The 14,789-nt window shown below is 44.0% G+C and overlaps 1 protein-coding gene across 1 annotated transcript in view; it reads left to right on the top strand.

The window, feature by feature from the left end:
- The window catches only part of KIAA2012 (KIAA2012 ortholog), a 140,673-nt gene that overhangs the window by 97,268 nt on the left and 28,616 nt on the right, over positions 1-14,789 (top strand). The window contains exon 15 of the mRNA XM_017884416.1: positions 2,525-2,597. Within this exon, the coding sequence (XP_017739905.1) occupies positions 2,525-2,597 (73 nt within the window). The remainder of the gene's footprint in view (positions 1-2,524; positions 2,598-14,789) is intronic.

The raw sequence follows: 14,789 nt of genomic DNA, 5'->3' as shown, positions 1-14,789 counted from the left end.
AGTAGAGACAGGATTTCACTATGTTAGCCAGGCTGGTCTCGAACTCCTGACCTCAGGTGATCCACCCACCTGGGCCTCCTAAAGTGCTGGGATTATAGGTGTGAGCCACCGCACTTGGCCTAGAGTCTTGTTTTTACTTACTACATCTTGCAGTTCTACGTTAATTCATAAAGAGATGCTTGTGCTTTTTAATGGTTGCATAATATTCCATTTATAAGCTAATAATAATTTATTTAACTAGTCCCCAATTGATGGGACATTTAAGCTGTTTCCAATCTGTTGCAGTGAATGAATGACTTTAGATAGAAGTTATTTCACATGTGCATTCTTTTTTTCTTTTGTCTTGCTCTGTCTCCTAGGCTGGAGTGTAGTGGTGCAATCTCAGCTAACTGCAACTTCCACCTCCTGGGTTCAAGCAATTCTCCTGCCTCAGCCTCCTGCGTAGCTGGGATTACAGGCGCCCGCCACCACGCCTGGCTAATTTTTGTATTTTTAGTAGAGACAGGGTTTGATCATGTTGGCCAGGCTGGTCTCAAGCTCCTGACCTCGTGATCTGCTCGGCCCGGCCTCCCAAAGTGCTGGGATTACAGGCATGAGCCACTGCGCCTGGCCACATGTGTATTCTTATATCTAAAAAATGATAGTTCTTTTGACACTTTTCTAAGCAACATACAATTGAATTGACAGAGTTTCAAATTAAGACTATTTCTTTTTCTAACAAAGACTCACCTGAAAATATTTTTTCCAAATCCTTTAGTTTCTGTCTCCCTCTCCCACTCTGTGAAATGAGAAGATATTCCTTGCCCCTGAAGGCTCACGACTGCATCTTGTTGACTCTGAAGGTTGATCCTTCTTGGCATTAAAATTCTTCCAAAAGAGGAAGCTTGACTCTCCCTTTCAATACAGTTTCTTATTAGATTAAAAGGCTTTATAACCAGGGATTTTTTTTTTTTTTAAGTTTCTCTTTTCTAGTCTTCTAACTTAGCCTCTTACTCCTTTCCATTTTCAGGGATGAGTTTTCTTTTACTGTACGAGGCCAAATTGACTTTGTCTCCAAAATAAGAAACCCAAAAGTAAGAAAATTATTTACTTGTTTTAGCTTTTTTATGTCAGTATATATCATCAGCTACAAACACTAAGCTAACAAGTGAGAAACAAACACACAAGGTAACAAGCCACCAAGTGAGGGAACTCAGGGGAATTAAAGAGAGTGCCAAAGTAGCAGATAATTAGTTGTCTCTTCTCATAGCAGGATGCGACTTTGATAACAAAGTGGAAAGGTGATTGTCACTACAGAATGAGGGTAAACCCGGAGAGACTTCCAGGACCCTTCCTGCTAGATTCCAGCTCTAGCACCAAGATGAAGCTGTGGGTCGAGCAGGGATCCAGGTGGCAAAGGCCCAGATCTGGCCTCATCAGACACACGGGGCTTACTTGGGTCACCAACTCTACCTGCCATGTTACTTTGGCACTAAGGAGCTGCTCTTCCAACACTCTGGAGAACAGCATGATTATCAGTCCTGGCTGCATATCAGACTCACCCTAGAAGCCTTAAAATGCCCCACCTCCAGCGAGTCTGACTGTTATTATTTGGAGTTAGGTCCTGGGAATCATATTTTCTAAAACTTCTCAAATAATTCTAATGTGTAGCCAGGGTTGGTAACCACAGTTATGGAGATTTCTGGGAGGAAGGATTGCAAGCAGCTTGTATGACTCAAGGAAAGAAGGAAGAAGGGATCAAATGTGATAAGAAACCAAATCTGTGGTAATCCTGAGGATGCCACAAAAGGCCTGTCTGACCCTTTGGCTCCCCTGCTTTCAATCCTGAATGTTTCCATTTGTTCTCAACATAAAGACCAAAGTCCTCAACCGGCCCTCAAGGCCATAGGGGTCTGACTCCTCCCAACCCTGCACAGTTCTCTCAGTCTCTGCTCTAGTCACACCAGTCCTCCCTCAAGTCCTGGAGGTGCTCTGCTTTCTTCTGCTAGTTGGCCTCTGTCATGACATTCTTCTCCCCTTCCCCCAGTAAACTCCTGCATACATTAGGCATTCAGCACTGCACAGATGAATGGGATAAGACCCCATGAAAATAAGCACCAGGAAGGTAATAGTGCTCAATGCTGCTGGTGCCAAGCCTGCCAGGTCCTGGTTTTTTTGTTTTGTTTTGTTTTGTTTTGTTTTGTTTTGTTTTTTTTAAAGAGACAGGGTCCAGGGTCTTGCTATGTTGCCCAGGCTGGACTCAAACTCCTGGGAGCTCCTGCTTTAAGTGATTCTCCCATCTCGGCCTCCCAAGTAGCTGAGGCTACAGGTGCATATTATTATGGCCAGCCGTGCCTGGCTCTTTAAGCCTGTTTAACGCTAGTAGCAGCCTTCCTGGAGACTTAAGTAAAAACAAGTTGATGAAGGAGAAGAAACCGCTAAGAAAACTGGATTCCCTTTTACCAAAGGTCGTGGACCACAGACGTGTTTAAAGTGTTGCATTTATTGTGTCTAATGTATTCTTTGGTGTGTGTTAACCCAATAGGAAAGTGGAAATGCACTGGACTCTCAGGAAGAAGCGGGGAGACCCCTCAGAGAAACTCATCATGACAGCCAAGGTAGAGACCACTGGTTGGGGCTTTATAATCTTATAACCATAATTGTCAGATGAACTTCGCACTTTTAAAGATGTTAACGGGAGGCCAGGTACGGTGGCTCATGCCTGTAATCCCAGCACTTTGTGAGGCCAAGGCGGGTGGATCACCTGAGGTCAGGAGTTTGAGGCCAACTTGACCAACATGGTGAAACCCTGTCTCTACTAAAAATACAAAATTAGCTGAGCGCAATGGCACATGCCTGTAATCCTAGCTACTTAGGAGGCTGAGGCAGGAGAATCACTTGAATCTGGGAGGCGGAGGTTTCAGTGAGCTGAGGTCACGCCATTGCACTCCAGCCTGGGCAACAAGAATAAAACTCCGTTTCAAAAAAAAAAAAATGCGTAAAGTCACAGATTTTGGATTTCACCCTTAACTTGATCTTTTTCTGTTTATATCTTGTACCATGTCCTTCAGTTGGCATCCAATCAAAAGTAATTTATTTTTATACTAAATTGACAAGAGTTTGTTGTTTTGAGGATATCAGACAACAGTATATTATGGTAGCCTGATCCTGGGTTTGGCTAAGCTTCTAAGCAGGTTTCTGTTCACATGAGCTCTTACCACCTCCATTTTCAAGGCAGAGTGACACTAGCCAGGGAAACATGCTCCAGTCTTCAGATCTGCCGTATCATAAATCACACATGCAGAATGTGAACACTGACAGGGCTCCAAGGGCTTGGCCAAGTGCGATGGAGGTTTTAGGCAGCACAGAACATGGCCAAACCTAAGCAATGACCAAGTCAGTCAAAACAGATTTCCTGTCTTATGACAGAAGAGCAGGCACCAGCTGGGTTGCATAAAGGTTATTCAGACCATCTTTAATGCAGTGAAATATCACCACAGAAAATGAAAGAAGGCATTTTCCTGTCCTGAATGATAAACGCTAATGTTCAGAAAGGATTTCAAGTATTTGAAGAAAAAAGAGGAAGGAGTGCCAAGGAATTTTTTTTAACTATTTAAGGATCAATTTTCAGCCAGACACAGTGGCTCATGCCTGTAATCCCAACACTTTGGGAGGCTACGGCAGGAGGATCACTTGAGGTCAGGAGTCTGAGACCAGCCTAGGCAACACAGCAAGATCCTGTCTCTACAAAAAATTTTAAAAATTTCTGGGCATGGTGGCACATGCCTGTAGTCCCATCACTCCAGAGGCTGAGGCGGGAGGATCATTGGAGCCCAGGAGTTTGAGGCTGCTGTGAGCTATGCTATGATCATGCCACTGCACTCCAGCCTGGGCAAAAGAACCAGACCCTGTCTCCAAAAAAAAAAAAAGAGGATCAATTTTCTCCCCATAGGTCTTAAGGCTAATTACCAGGGTTTTTTTCCTACTCTAAATTAAGTCGTGATCTTCATGTTTAATTATAAGCAGTGAACCAGTTGCCACCTGCAGTGAGAATATCATGAGTCTTAGACTTGGTGAGAACACTTCATCCAAGTTTCCACAAGAGAGGTCAAATCAGCAACCTCCAAATCAAAGTGGCTTTGAAAAATTGCTCTAGCTTTAAATACAAAACTTTCCACTTTGGGAAGCCGAGGCGGGCGGATCACAAGGTCAGGAGATTGAGACCATCCTAGCTAACACGGTGAAACCCCATGTCTACTAAAAAATACAAAAAGTTAGCCAGGCGCAGTGGCAGGCACCTGTAGTCCCAGCTACTCAGGAGGCTGAGGCAGGAGAATGGCATGAACCCAGGAGGCGGAGCTTGCAGTGAGCTGAGATCACGCCACTGCACTCCAGCCTGGGTGACAGAGCAAGACTCTGTCTCAAAAAAAACAAAAACAAAAACAAAAAAAAAACCACTTTCCACCCCTCTACCCCTGTCAAAAATCTAGGGAAATAATAAAATTTTAATTCTTATTTCAATTCTTGTTTATTTCCTAGGCCAGTGGTTCTCAAACTTCAATGTGCATCAGAATCACCTGTAAGGCTTGTTAAACTAAAGATTTCTAGGCCCCGCCCTCAGAGTTTCTGATTCACTAGATCTGGGTTGACACCTGACGATTTGCATTTTTAGTAAGTTCTCAGGTGATTCTGATGCTGGTGGACCAGCAACCACAGTTTTGAATCACTGCCCTGGGCCTTGTTTCCAGTATGTATTTCCCTGAATTTGGCAGCAACTCAATTTAACCTGTTCTTTTAAAAACAGTAGGAGGAAATACTGGACACAGTGGCTCATGGTTCCAACCCCAGCACTTTGGGAGGCAGGAAGATCACTCAGGTCAGGAGTTATTGGAGACCAACCTGGGCAATAGAGCAAGACCCCTCCCCATGCCCTGCATCTCGGCCTCTAAAAATTTTTTTTTAATTAGCCAGGCATGGTAGTGAGGGCCTGCAGCCCTAGCTACTCAGAAGGCTGGGGCAGGAGGATTCCTAGAGCCCAGGAGTTCAAGGCTGCAGTGAGTTGTGACTGCACCATTGCACTCCAGCCTGGATGACAGAGCAAGACCCTGTCTCTAAGAAAATAAAATAATAATAATAATAGGTAGTGGGGAAGGAATTGGTGGGCAGGCACTGTTTCAGCAGCATCATTGCGATCAAGAGCACTGATTATGAAGTCTGATTCCCAGGGTTCAAATTCTAGCTCCGTTACTTACTAGCTGTGCGGCCTTGAGTAAGTTACTGAACTTCTCTGGGCATCTTTTATTCTTCCTTTGCAAAATGGGGATACTAACAGTACTGATCTCATGGGTGGTTGTGACAAAGAAGAGTTAACTATGTAATGTGCTTAGAAAAGTACCCGTCATAGGGCCCGGCACGGTGGCTCACACCTGTAATCCCAGCACTTTGGGAGGCTGAGACAGGTGGATCACGAGGTCAAGAGATCGAGACCATCCTGGCCAACCTGGTGAAACCCCATCTCTACTAAAAATACAAAAATTAGCCGGACATGGTGGCACTTGCCTGTAGTCCCAGCTACTCGGGAGCCTGAGGCAGGAGAATCACTTGAACCCGGGAGGCGGAGGTTGCAGTGAGCCGAGATTACACCACTGCACTCCAGCCTGATGACAGAGCAAAACTGTCTCAAAAAAAAAAAAAGAAAGAAAGAAAGAAAAGTACCTGTCACAAAGTGCTCAAGAAGGGATATTCATCTACTTTTTAAAAAGCTTTAATAGGAGACACAATTTGCTCCTTGTCAGGAGAGCCTTATTCTAAGGTAATAACCTGATTTCTTTACTTTCCCAGTCTCGGTGGCAGAAGAGGCATTGGGGGATGCATATAGTCCTCTGCTTAAGTCCAGGTGTGGGCAGCAGACCCGAAATGAATGAAGCAGCCTTCCAGCCTCTGCATTCAGTGAAGTTGCTGGGACATAACTCCTTGGGACATGACAGAACCGCTTTAAGAGTCAGGAGGAGTGAGAGATTTGGGGAACCCTGCATGAGGTGCAAGGGGTCCTTAAGGAGCAGCCTGGAAAAATGTCAGGGGTAATGTCAGGGGTGGGGATGAAAGGCAGGTATTGTGGAAACTCTCAGAAACCAATGAGCAATTTCCATCATTTCTGTTCTGTCAATAAAAGGAGGCCCAGAGCCCTATTGCCTTATTCAAGAAAGGCCAAAGTAAAGTGACTTCAAACAAGATGGAAGGATTATTCCTCTCTCATGGAAAAGTCTGAGCTGGCAGGCAGGGGGTCCCTGGGGCCCCTGAAGTCTAATTCGATTGCACACATGCTTATTGGGTGGCTAGTAAGTACCACCTATAGCCCCATGTGTTATGTGAGCTGCTTAAAGCCAAGAATCATGCCTTATTCAGGCCTGGTAAATGTTTCGTAAATGAATGAATGAGTCAAATGAATAAATGAATGAATATGCTGAGTATTCAAGGGATTCAAAGATGACAAAACCAAGTTTCCTACCCTCAAGGCCTCACAGTGAAGACTTCAACTGCAGGCATGATGTTACCTGTGAGGAAACAGTGCCACCCAGGGTTACTAAGGTCATAGCCCTCTAACTAGGGTGCAGTCAAGGAACCTACAGCCACCAGCCAGAACCTGCATCTTCACCATAGACCCAGAAGCAGCCAACAGGCAACAGGTGACTAATGCTGATGGGGAAGGACGACACTGGCTCTATCAGCTTCTCGGTGAGTGTCCCTGCAGCCAATGCCCTCATTAACCCAATAAGGCTGGTCTAATTCCTGGCTGGTGTTCCAAGTCGTTTCATCATAGTGCAGTCTAGACCAGAGATTTTTCTAAGAACTACCTATGTAGACCCATTCTAGCCAGCACCTGGGAACTTATTAGAAAAGAGAATCTGGGGTCTCACCCCAGACCTGCCTGTATTATAACAAGGTCCTCAAATGATTCATATGCCCATTGATATCTGGGAAACATTGGAATCTATTCATCGAGAAAACTGGGTTTCAGATTCAAAAGACATGGATTCCTTTACCAGTTGTGCCTTTGATCAAGTCTGTAGTTTAGGGAATGGCAGATTGCTTCTCTGGGCCTTGGTCTCCTTTCCCATAAACCAAGGAGGCTGGAATGGATCATCTCTAGGGCCCCATTCCATTCTGATGCTCTGGCCATCTATGAGTCACTCAGGCTTGCACAGTGGTAGGCTGCAGATCCATGACTGGGGCCGGGCCTACTTCCCAAGCTCATCCCCAACCCCCACTTCCGGGGAAGGCCAGCCTGCCACCTTCACTGTGTCCTACATAAATCTCTGCTACTACCCAGCCTCCCTCAGGTGACAGCCTGGAAGGAGGCCATCCATGTGCCGTTTGTGAGCCCTGGCTCAGTGCAGCAACAAGTTAGAGCTCAGTGGGTCAAGATGGGAGCATTACTTTGCCATGGTGCTCCTGCATGGCATGAGGACTCCATAAACCCCTGGGCCTCTAGAGGCTTCCACTTCCTGATCTGAAAATAACAAAATTGACCTTCCAATATCGTTTCCCACTTTCTGTGATTCAATGACTATTGGAACTGCTTCTGTTAAGGGGAAAAGCAGAATCCACAGTGCTACCACTGAGATAGCTCCACAGTTCAGCCTCCAGGTTCAGGCCTTCTTAATTCTTTAACCACTGACTGCCTGAATGGAAGCTTCCATTATTCACTCAGCATACACTTGCTGATCCCTACTAAGTTTCATAGCCTTCGTGGTTGGATAAAACACACTCCTTACTGCAGCTCCCGCTTTGGTGGAGGAAACAGATATGTCTGCAGACAGCTCCAGTGAGTGGAGTGTGATCAGTGCTCTAAGAGAATACAGGAAGGGCAACTGATCCTGACCGGGGCAGAAGGGATAGGGAGAAATCAGGTAGGGTTTCCTGAAGGAGGTGATGGCTGACATGAAGGAAGGCATTTACTGAACCTAGATTGCATTCACCCATTTGTGATGAAGACATCAAGAGAAGGCAGCAGTTCTTACTCCCTGTGTGCCAGGCACCAGGCTATGCATTTTCTGTAAAGTGCCTTATTTAACTTTTATACTAATCCTGTAAAGAAGCAGCCCTTGATATCCCTATTTGTCAGATGAGACAATTGAGGCAGAGTGGTTAAGTACCACATCCTTGGTCATAGAGCTGGGCAACAGTGAGGCTGACCTCCCCAGGCAATCTGCATAGATTAATTCTGGATGTTAACAGCTATGAAAAAAAGGGTTTGCCCCTCCCCCCCAGGGGAAAAAACAGCAAGGTCCAGGGAAATCAAGATTTAAAGAAATATTACACACACACACAGACACACACACATATACACAGACACATACACACATACATATACAGACATACACACAAGACACATAGATACACACACAGACACCAACTAGAGAAATATGAATGAAAAGATTATTCAAACAGTTTTTTGGGTTTTTTTGTGTTTTTTTTTTCTTTCTTTTTTGAGACGGAGTCTTGCTCTGTCGCCCAGGCTGGAGTGCAGTGGCGCGATCTCGGCTCAGTGCAACCTCCGCCTCCCGGGTTCATGCCATTCTCCTGCCTCAGCCTCCCGAGTAGCTGGGACTACAGGTGCCCGCCACCACGCCCGGCTAATTTTTTTATTTTTTAGTAGAGATGGGGTTTCACCGTGTTAGCCAGGATGGTCTCAATCTCCTGACCTCGTGATCCGCCTGCCTCGGCCTCCCAAAGTGCTGGGATTACAGGCGTGAGCCAAGCAGTTTTTTTAAAGGGAAAAAAGGTGTGGCCAGTCGGGGAGGGAAGCCAAAGTGGCCCAGCAGTGCGGCATCTGCGCCTCCACGGCGGCAGGGGCCGCGCAGCAGGCGCACAGGGAGCAGCTCCTCTCGGGGCCGGCGGGGTTTGCGGCTTCAATAGCGCCACTCCGGGTCCCTGCGGCGTCGGAGAAGCTTCTGCCTAGCGCCTCTCTGCTGCGCGAGTCGTCCCGGCCTTACAAAAGGAGCTCCTTGCCGGTGAGCTCAAGACCCCAGGCGGGCTCTCCCCGAAAGGTCACTTCTCCGGGTGTGTCGCCTCCTTTAGTCTTTTCTTTTCCTCTCTGTGGTGGCTTGTGATGTCTCTAACGCTGGAGCCTCCTGTGGACTCCATCCCGAGGTGGAGACTGGCAGAGCTAGAAGGTCTAAACAACTGAAAAGCAGGCACGCATAGTCGCTTCGGAGAAGGCAGGGAGGCAGGCAAACCCCTGAAGTGCCACCCAAACAATTCGGACTTTTTAATTAATACTGTTTTATTTTGGCCAGTTTTCCACTTACGGGTGGAGAAAAGGGAAGTAATTTCTGGCATTTACTTTTTTTTTTTTTTGAGCCAGAGTCTTGCTCTGTTGCACAGGCTTGAGTGCAGTGGTGCGATGGTTCACTGCAACCTCCGCCTCCCAGGTTCAAGCAATTCTCCCGCCTCAACCTCCCGAGTATCTGGGATTACAGGCACCTACCACCATGCCCTGCTAATTTTTGTATTTTTATTAGAGACGGGTTTTCGCCATGTTTGCCAGGCTGGTCTCGAACTCCTGACCTCAGGTGATCCTCCCGTCTCGGCCTCCCAAACTATTGGGATTACAGGCGTGAGCCACCGTGCTTAGCCATTTTTGGACTATGAAGCAAGACATAATGCTAGGTGCTTTATTGAATTTATTTTATCCTCACTATAACCTTATGAGGTAAAGTGCATTATCCCTATTCCACAAATGAGGAAAATGAGGCTCAAAGAGGTTAGGTACTTGCCCAAGGGCACACAGCCAATAAGTGGAGAAGCTGAGAGATGAACCCAGGTTTCTATGATTCCACGGTCCTTGAATCTTTGACTTGTGATGCCATCCATGTGTTTCTGAGAGGAAATAGTAAAAAGTCAGGGAGACATCACGAAATTATGGCAGTATATTTTTTAAGCCAGCGTGAATCTTGCAGAAGTTCTTTTATATTATGCAGAAGAAACCTGAGGTCTACAAGTCAAGAGAATTGTGCATGACAACTAATTATTAAAACCAGGGTAACTGGAGTCTTTGCCCAGTGTTTGTGGTTATCTAGTTCAGTTCAGTTCCGTTCAGGTCAGTTTCATTTTGAAGACTTTTCCTTGGGCAGTTTCCGGCTTCAGGAATAAACAGCTCCAGGAGCAAGTGTAATGATTGCCTGACCTGTGCAAAGAAGTGAGGAGTAGCCAGTGTTGGAAAAGTTCCTCCTAACACTGTGGAGAAAACAGGGAGACCAGACGTGTGTGCCCAGGAGTCCTAGTGGTGCCACTCACCAGAATCTACAGCCTGGAAGATGGCACCACGCAAAGGTCTGGGGCTCCTTGCTCCCCACATTGCCCAGTATGATGCCTGCACAGTCACGGCACAGCACACTGCCAGACCCTGCTATCTGCAGACCACAGTACTAGGTGCAAAATATCCTGCTAGTCCTTAGCACCTAGATGACCTAACTCTGGTACTGCTCTATCTTTCCTCTGGGAAGTATTTCAAAGTTCTCCTTCATATTGGAGGAGGAGGAAGTGGGAAGTGGTGCACCCTTAAGAATGTTTCTGGCGGCCGGGCGCGGTGGCTCACGCCTGTAATCCCAGCACTTTGGGAGGCCGAGACGGGCGGATCATGAGGTCAGGAGATCGAGACCATCCTGACCAACATGGAGAAACCCCATCTCTACTAAAAATACAAAATTAGCCGAGTGTGGCGGCACATGCCTGTAATCCCAGCTACTCAGGAAGCTGAGGCAGGAGAAACCCCATCTCTACTAAAAAAAAAAATAGAAAAAACTAGCCGATCAAGGTGGTGGGTGCCTGTAGTCCCAGCTACTCGGGAGGCTGAGGCAGAATGGCGTAAACCCAGGAGGCGGAGCTTGCAGTGAGCTGAGATCCGGCCACTGCACTCCAGCCTGGGCGACAGAGCGAGACTCCATCTCAAAAAAAAAAAAAAAAAGAATGTTTCTGGCTTACTCCTACTCAGCCCAGACTGAGGAAGTCCCCCCACAAGGAAGTCCCCCAGAGTCCCAGAGAGCAACAGTCATCCCTTGATTCTGAAAATTCCCCTCACTTTCCAGGGAGAAAAGCTCATTTCTAACAAGAGACCTAAATTTGTCAAAACCCAAAAGCAGCTAAAACTAGAGATAAGGACAACATAAGAAAGGAAAATTATAGGCCAGGTGCGGTGGCTCACACCTGTAATCCCAGCACTTTGGGAGGTCGTGGCGGGCAGATCACGTGAGGTCGGGAGTTCAAGACCAGCCTGACCAACATGGAGAAACCCCATCTCTACTAAAAATACAAAATTAGCTGAGTGTGGTGGCGCATGCCTGTAATCCCAGCTACTCAGGAGGCTGAGGCAGGAGAATCACTTGAACCCAGGAGCAGAGGTTGTGGTGAGCCAAGATAGTGCCATTGCACTCCAGCCTGGGCAACAAGAATGAAACTCCATCTCAAAAAATAAAAATAAAAAAAGGAAAATTATAGACTAATCTCACTTATGATCAAACATACAAAACTCCTAAATAAACTATTAACCAATCAAATTCTTAAGCTTATATTTTTAAAAGTATTAATATACACAACTGAATTTGGTTTATCACAAGAATTCAAGGAGGGTCTAACATATGAAAATATGTTTATAATCCACACCAACAGGTTAGTGCGGAAAAGCCTTAGGGTCATCTCAATAGATGCAAAAGGAAAAAAGTAAAATTCACCCATTCCCAATTAAAACTGATCAGACTAAGAATAGAAGAAACCTTCTTGATTTTGACAGAGTATCCATGAAAAACCTATAGTAAACGTCACACTTGAATGGTAGAACTTGAGAAGCATTCTTTATTTTATTTTATTTTTAATTTTATTTATTATTATTTATTGATTGATTTTTTTTTTTTTTTTTTTTTTTTTTGGAGGCGGTTTTTTTTTTTTTTCCTTATTGTTTTTTTTTTTTTTTTTTTTTTTTTTTTGAGACGCAGTTTTGCTCTTGTTGCCCAGGGCTATAGTGCAATGGCACAATCTCAGCTCACTGCAACCTCCACCTCCCAGGTTTAAGTGATTCTCCTGCCTCAGTCTCCCAAGTAGCTGGGATTATAGTTGCTTACCACCACACCTGGCTAATTTTTTGTATTTAGTAGAGATGGAGTTTCACCATGTTAGTCAGGCTGGTCTCGAACTCCTGACCCCAGGTGATCCACCCTCCTTGGCGTCCCAAAGTGCTGCAATTACAGGCATGCGGCACCACGCCTGGCCAAGAAGCATTCTCTTTAGAGACAGGACTAGGAGAAGGATGTCCTCTATCATTGATTCTATTCAACATTGTGCTAGCAATGCTAGCCAGAATGGTAAAGAAACCAAAGAAAGGAAAGATGAGGGATAGGAAGGAGGAAAATGACACTGGTATTATTTCTAGACTATATTATTACTTATATGGAAAATTCAAGGAACTGTACAGACAAGACATTAAAAGACAAACAGAAGAATTCAGCAAGATTACTAAATACAGATCAATAAACAGAAATCAGTTGTGTAAAAAGCAGTGTTTGGAAACATAAAGCACAATTTAAAAATAGAATTTAAAAGTAATTGTTATTATGGAAAACTACAAGCATACACAGAGGTGAATAGAGCAGCACAATGAACCCCATATACCCATCTCTTGGCCAATATTGTTCACCTATATTTCCAACTCCTTTCTCCCATGTTATTTTGAAACAAATTTTAGGTTCACATCATTTTACTCATGGATACTTGAGAACATATCTCCCAAAGATGAGAAATGGCTTTTAACATAATCATAATACCATTATTACACCTAAAATTTAAGTAATTATTTAATATAATTGAATATTCAATCAGTTTTCGAAGTTCAAATTGTCCATAATTATTATAATTGTTTTGGAATTTGCAAACCAACTGTTTGCAATTGGTTGATATGGCCTTTAAATCTCATTGAATTTATAAGTTCCCTTCCATTTCTTTTTTTTTCCCCTTTTAGTGTATTCGTAGGAAATTGGGTTACTTGTCTTGTTGAGTTTCAATCTAGACTTCATGGATGCATCCTCATGGTGTGGTTTAACATGTTTCTCTGTCTTCCACACATCCTGTAAGTTAACACTTGGATCTAGAGACTTGATCAGATTCCGGTTTGGTTTGGTTTTTCCTTTTGGCAGTCTATAAATTCAGTGCAATTTCCGTTTTAAAAATCCCCAACAGGGTTTTTGGCAGAACATGATTAGCTGGCATTAAAATTCATATAGAAAAGCCAGAAATAGCTGTCATGGTCTGAATGTTTGTGTCCCCCCAAAATTCACATGCTGAAACCTAATCACCAATGTAAAGGTATTTACAGGTCGGGCCTCTGGGAGGTGATTAAGTCATGAGGGCAGAGCCCTCATAAATGGGATTAGTGCCTTTACAAAAGAGGCCCCAGAGAGCTGTCTTGCCCCTTTTATCATGTGAGGACACAAAAGAAGGTGCCCCTTCATGAACCAGAAAGTGAGACTTCCCCAGACGCTGAATGTTCCAGCACCTTGATCTTAAACTTTCCAGCCTCTAGACCCATAAGAAATAAATTTCTGTTGTTTCTAAGCTACCCAGTTTATGGTATTTTGTTATAGCAGCCTGAAACAGACTGAGACACTAGCCAGTATAATTTTGAAGAAAAACAAAGTGGAAGTTTGCCCTGACAAATATAAAAACTTATTTTAAAGCTGTGAAAAATAAAACTGTGCTATTGGCTTAGAGACAGACAGAAGAGAATAGAGAATACAGAAATAAATGTGACCATGTATGGAAACTTGATATATGGCAAAAATGGCATTATAAAGGGAAATAGTGGAGAAAGGATGATCTATTATTCACTATATAATTTTGAGACAACTGGTTATGCAATTTTAAAATTCTCACCTCACAAAATATCAAGTGTATTCAGGGGCTTAATGTCAAAAAGCAAAATTTAACTTTTAGAAGAAAATATAGCAGAATAGCTTTATGAATTTGGGAAAGGAAAAAACTTTTACCTATTATTCATAACACAAACCATAAAGAAAATTATTGATAAATGTTCTTTTTTTTTTTTTTTTTTGGAGACAAAGTCTCACTTTGTCGCCCAGAGAGTGCAATGGCATGATCTTGGCTCACTGCAACCTCTCTCTCCTGGGTTCAAGTGATTCTCCTGCCTCAGCCTTTCAAGTAGCTGGGATTACAGGTGTGCGCCACCAGTCCCGGCTAATTTTTGTGTTTTTAGTAGAGACAGGGTTTCACTATGTTGGCCAGGCTGGTCTCAAATTCCTGAACTCAAGTGATCAGCCTGCCTTGGCCTCCCAAAGTGCTGGGATTACAGGTGTGAGCCACTATGCCCGGCCAATGAATCTGACTATATTAAAGTTTAAAGTTTTCAACAAGACAGTATAAAGTTAAAAGTCAAATTACAGATTAGAAGGAGATACCTGCAATGCATATAGCCAACAAAGGATTAGTAACCAAAATGCAGCAGCATTTCTTCCCTCTACAAATAGGGAAAGAAAAAGACAGTCAACCCAAAGGAAAAATGAGCAAATGATATGAACAGGCAACTAACAGAAGAAGAAACCCAAATAAATGGCCATACAGAAAAAAAAAGTTCTCCCTTCCTACTAATCAGGACAATCCAAATTAAAATAAAAAGATATCGTTTCATATATATCAGACCAGCAAAAGTTTAAAAGTCTATAAACATTATTAATGAGGATATAAAGTTTTAGTAATTGAGAGCAATTTGGAAATATTCAATAAATTGAAGATGTATATATCCT

The sequence above is a fragment of the Rhinopithecus bieti genome, unplaced genomic scaffold (assembly GCF_001698545.2).
Source record: "Rhinopithecus bieti isolate Rb0 unplaced genomic scaffold, ASM169854v2 scaffold_14229, whole genome shotgun sequence".
NCBI lineage: Eukaryota > Metazoa > Chordata > Mammalia > Primates > Cercopithecidae > Rhinopithecus > Rhinopithecus bieti.
Note: the sequence above shows the minus strand (reverse complement) of the source record. Positions and strands in the feature narration are given on the sequence as shown.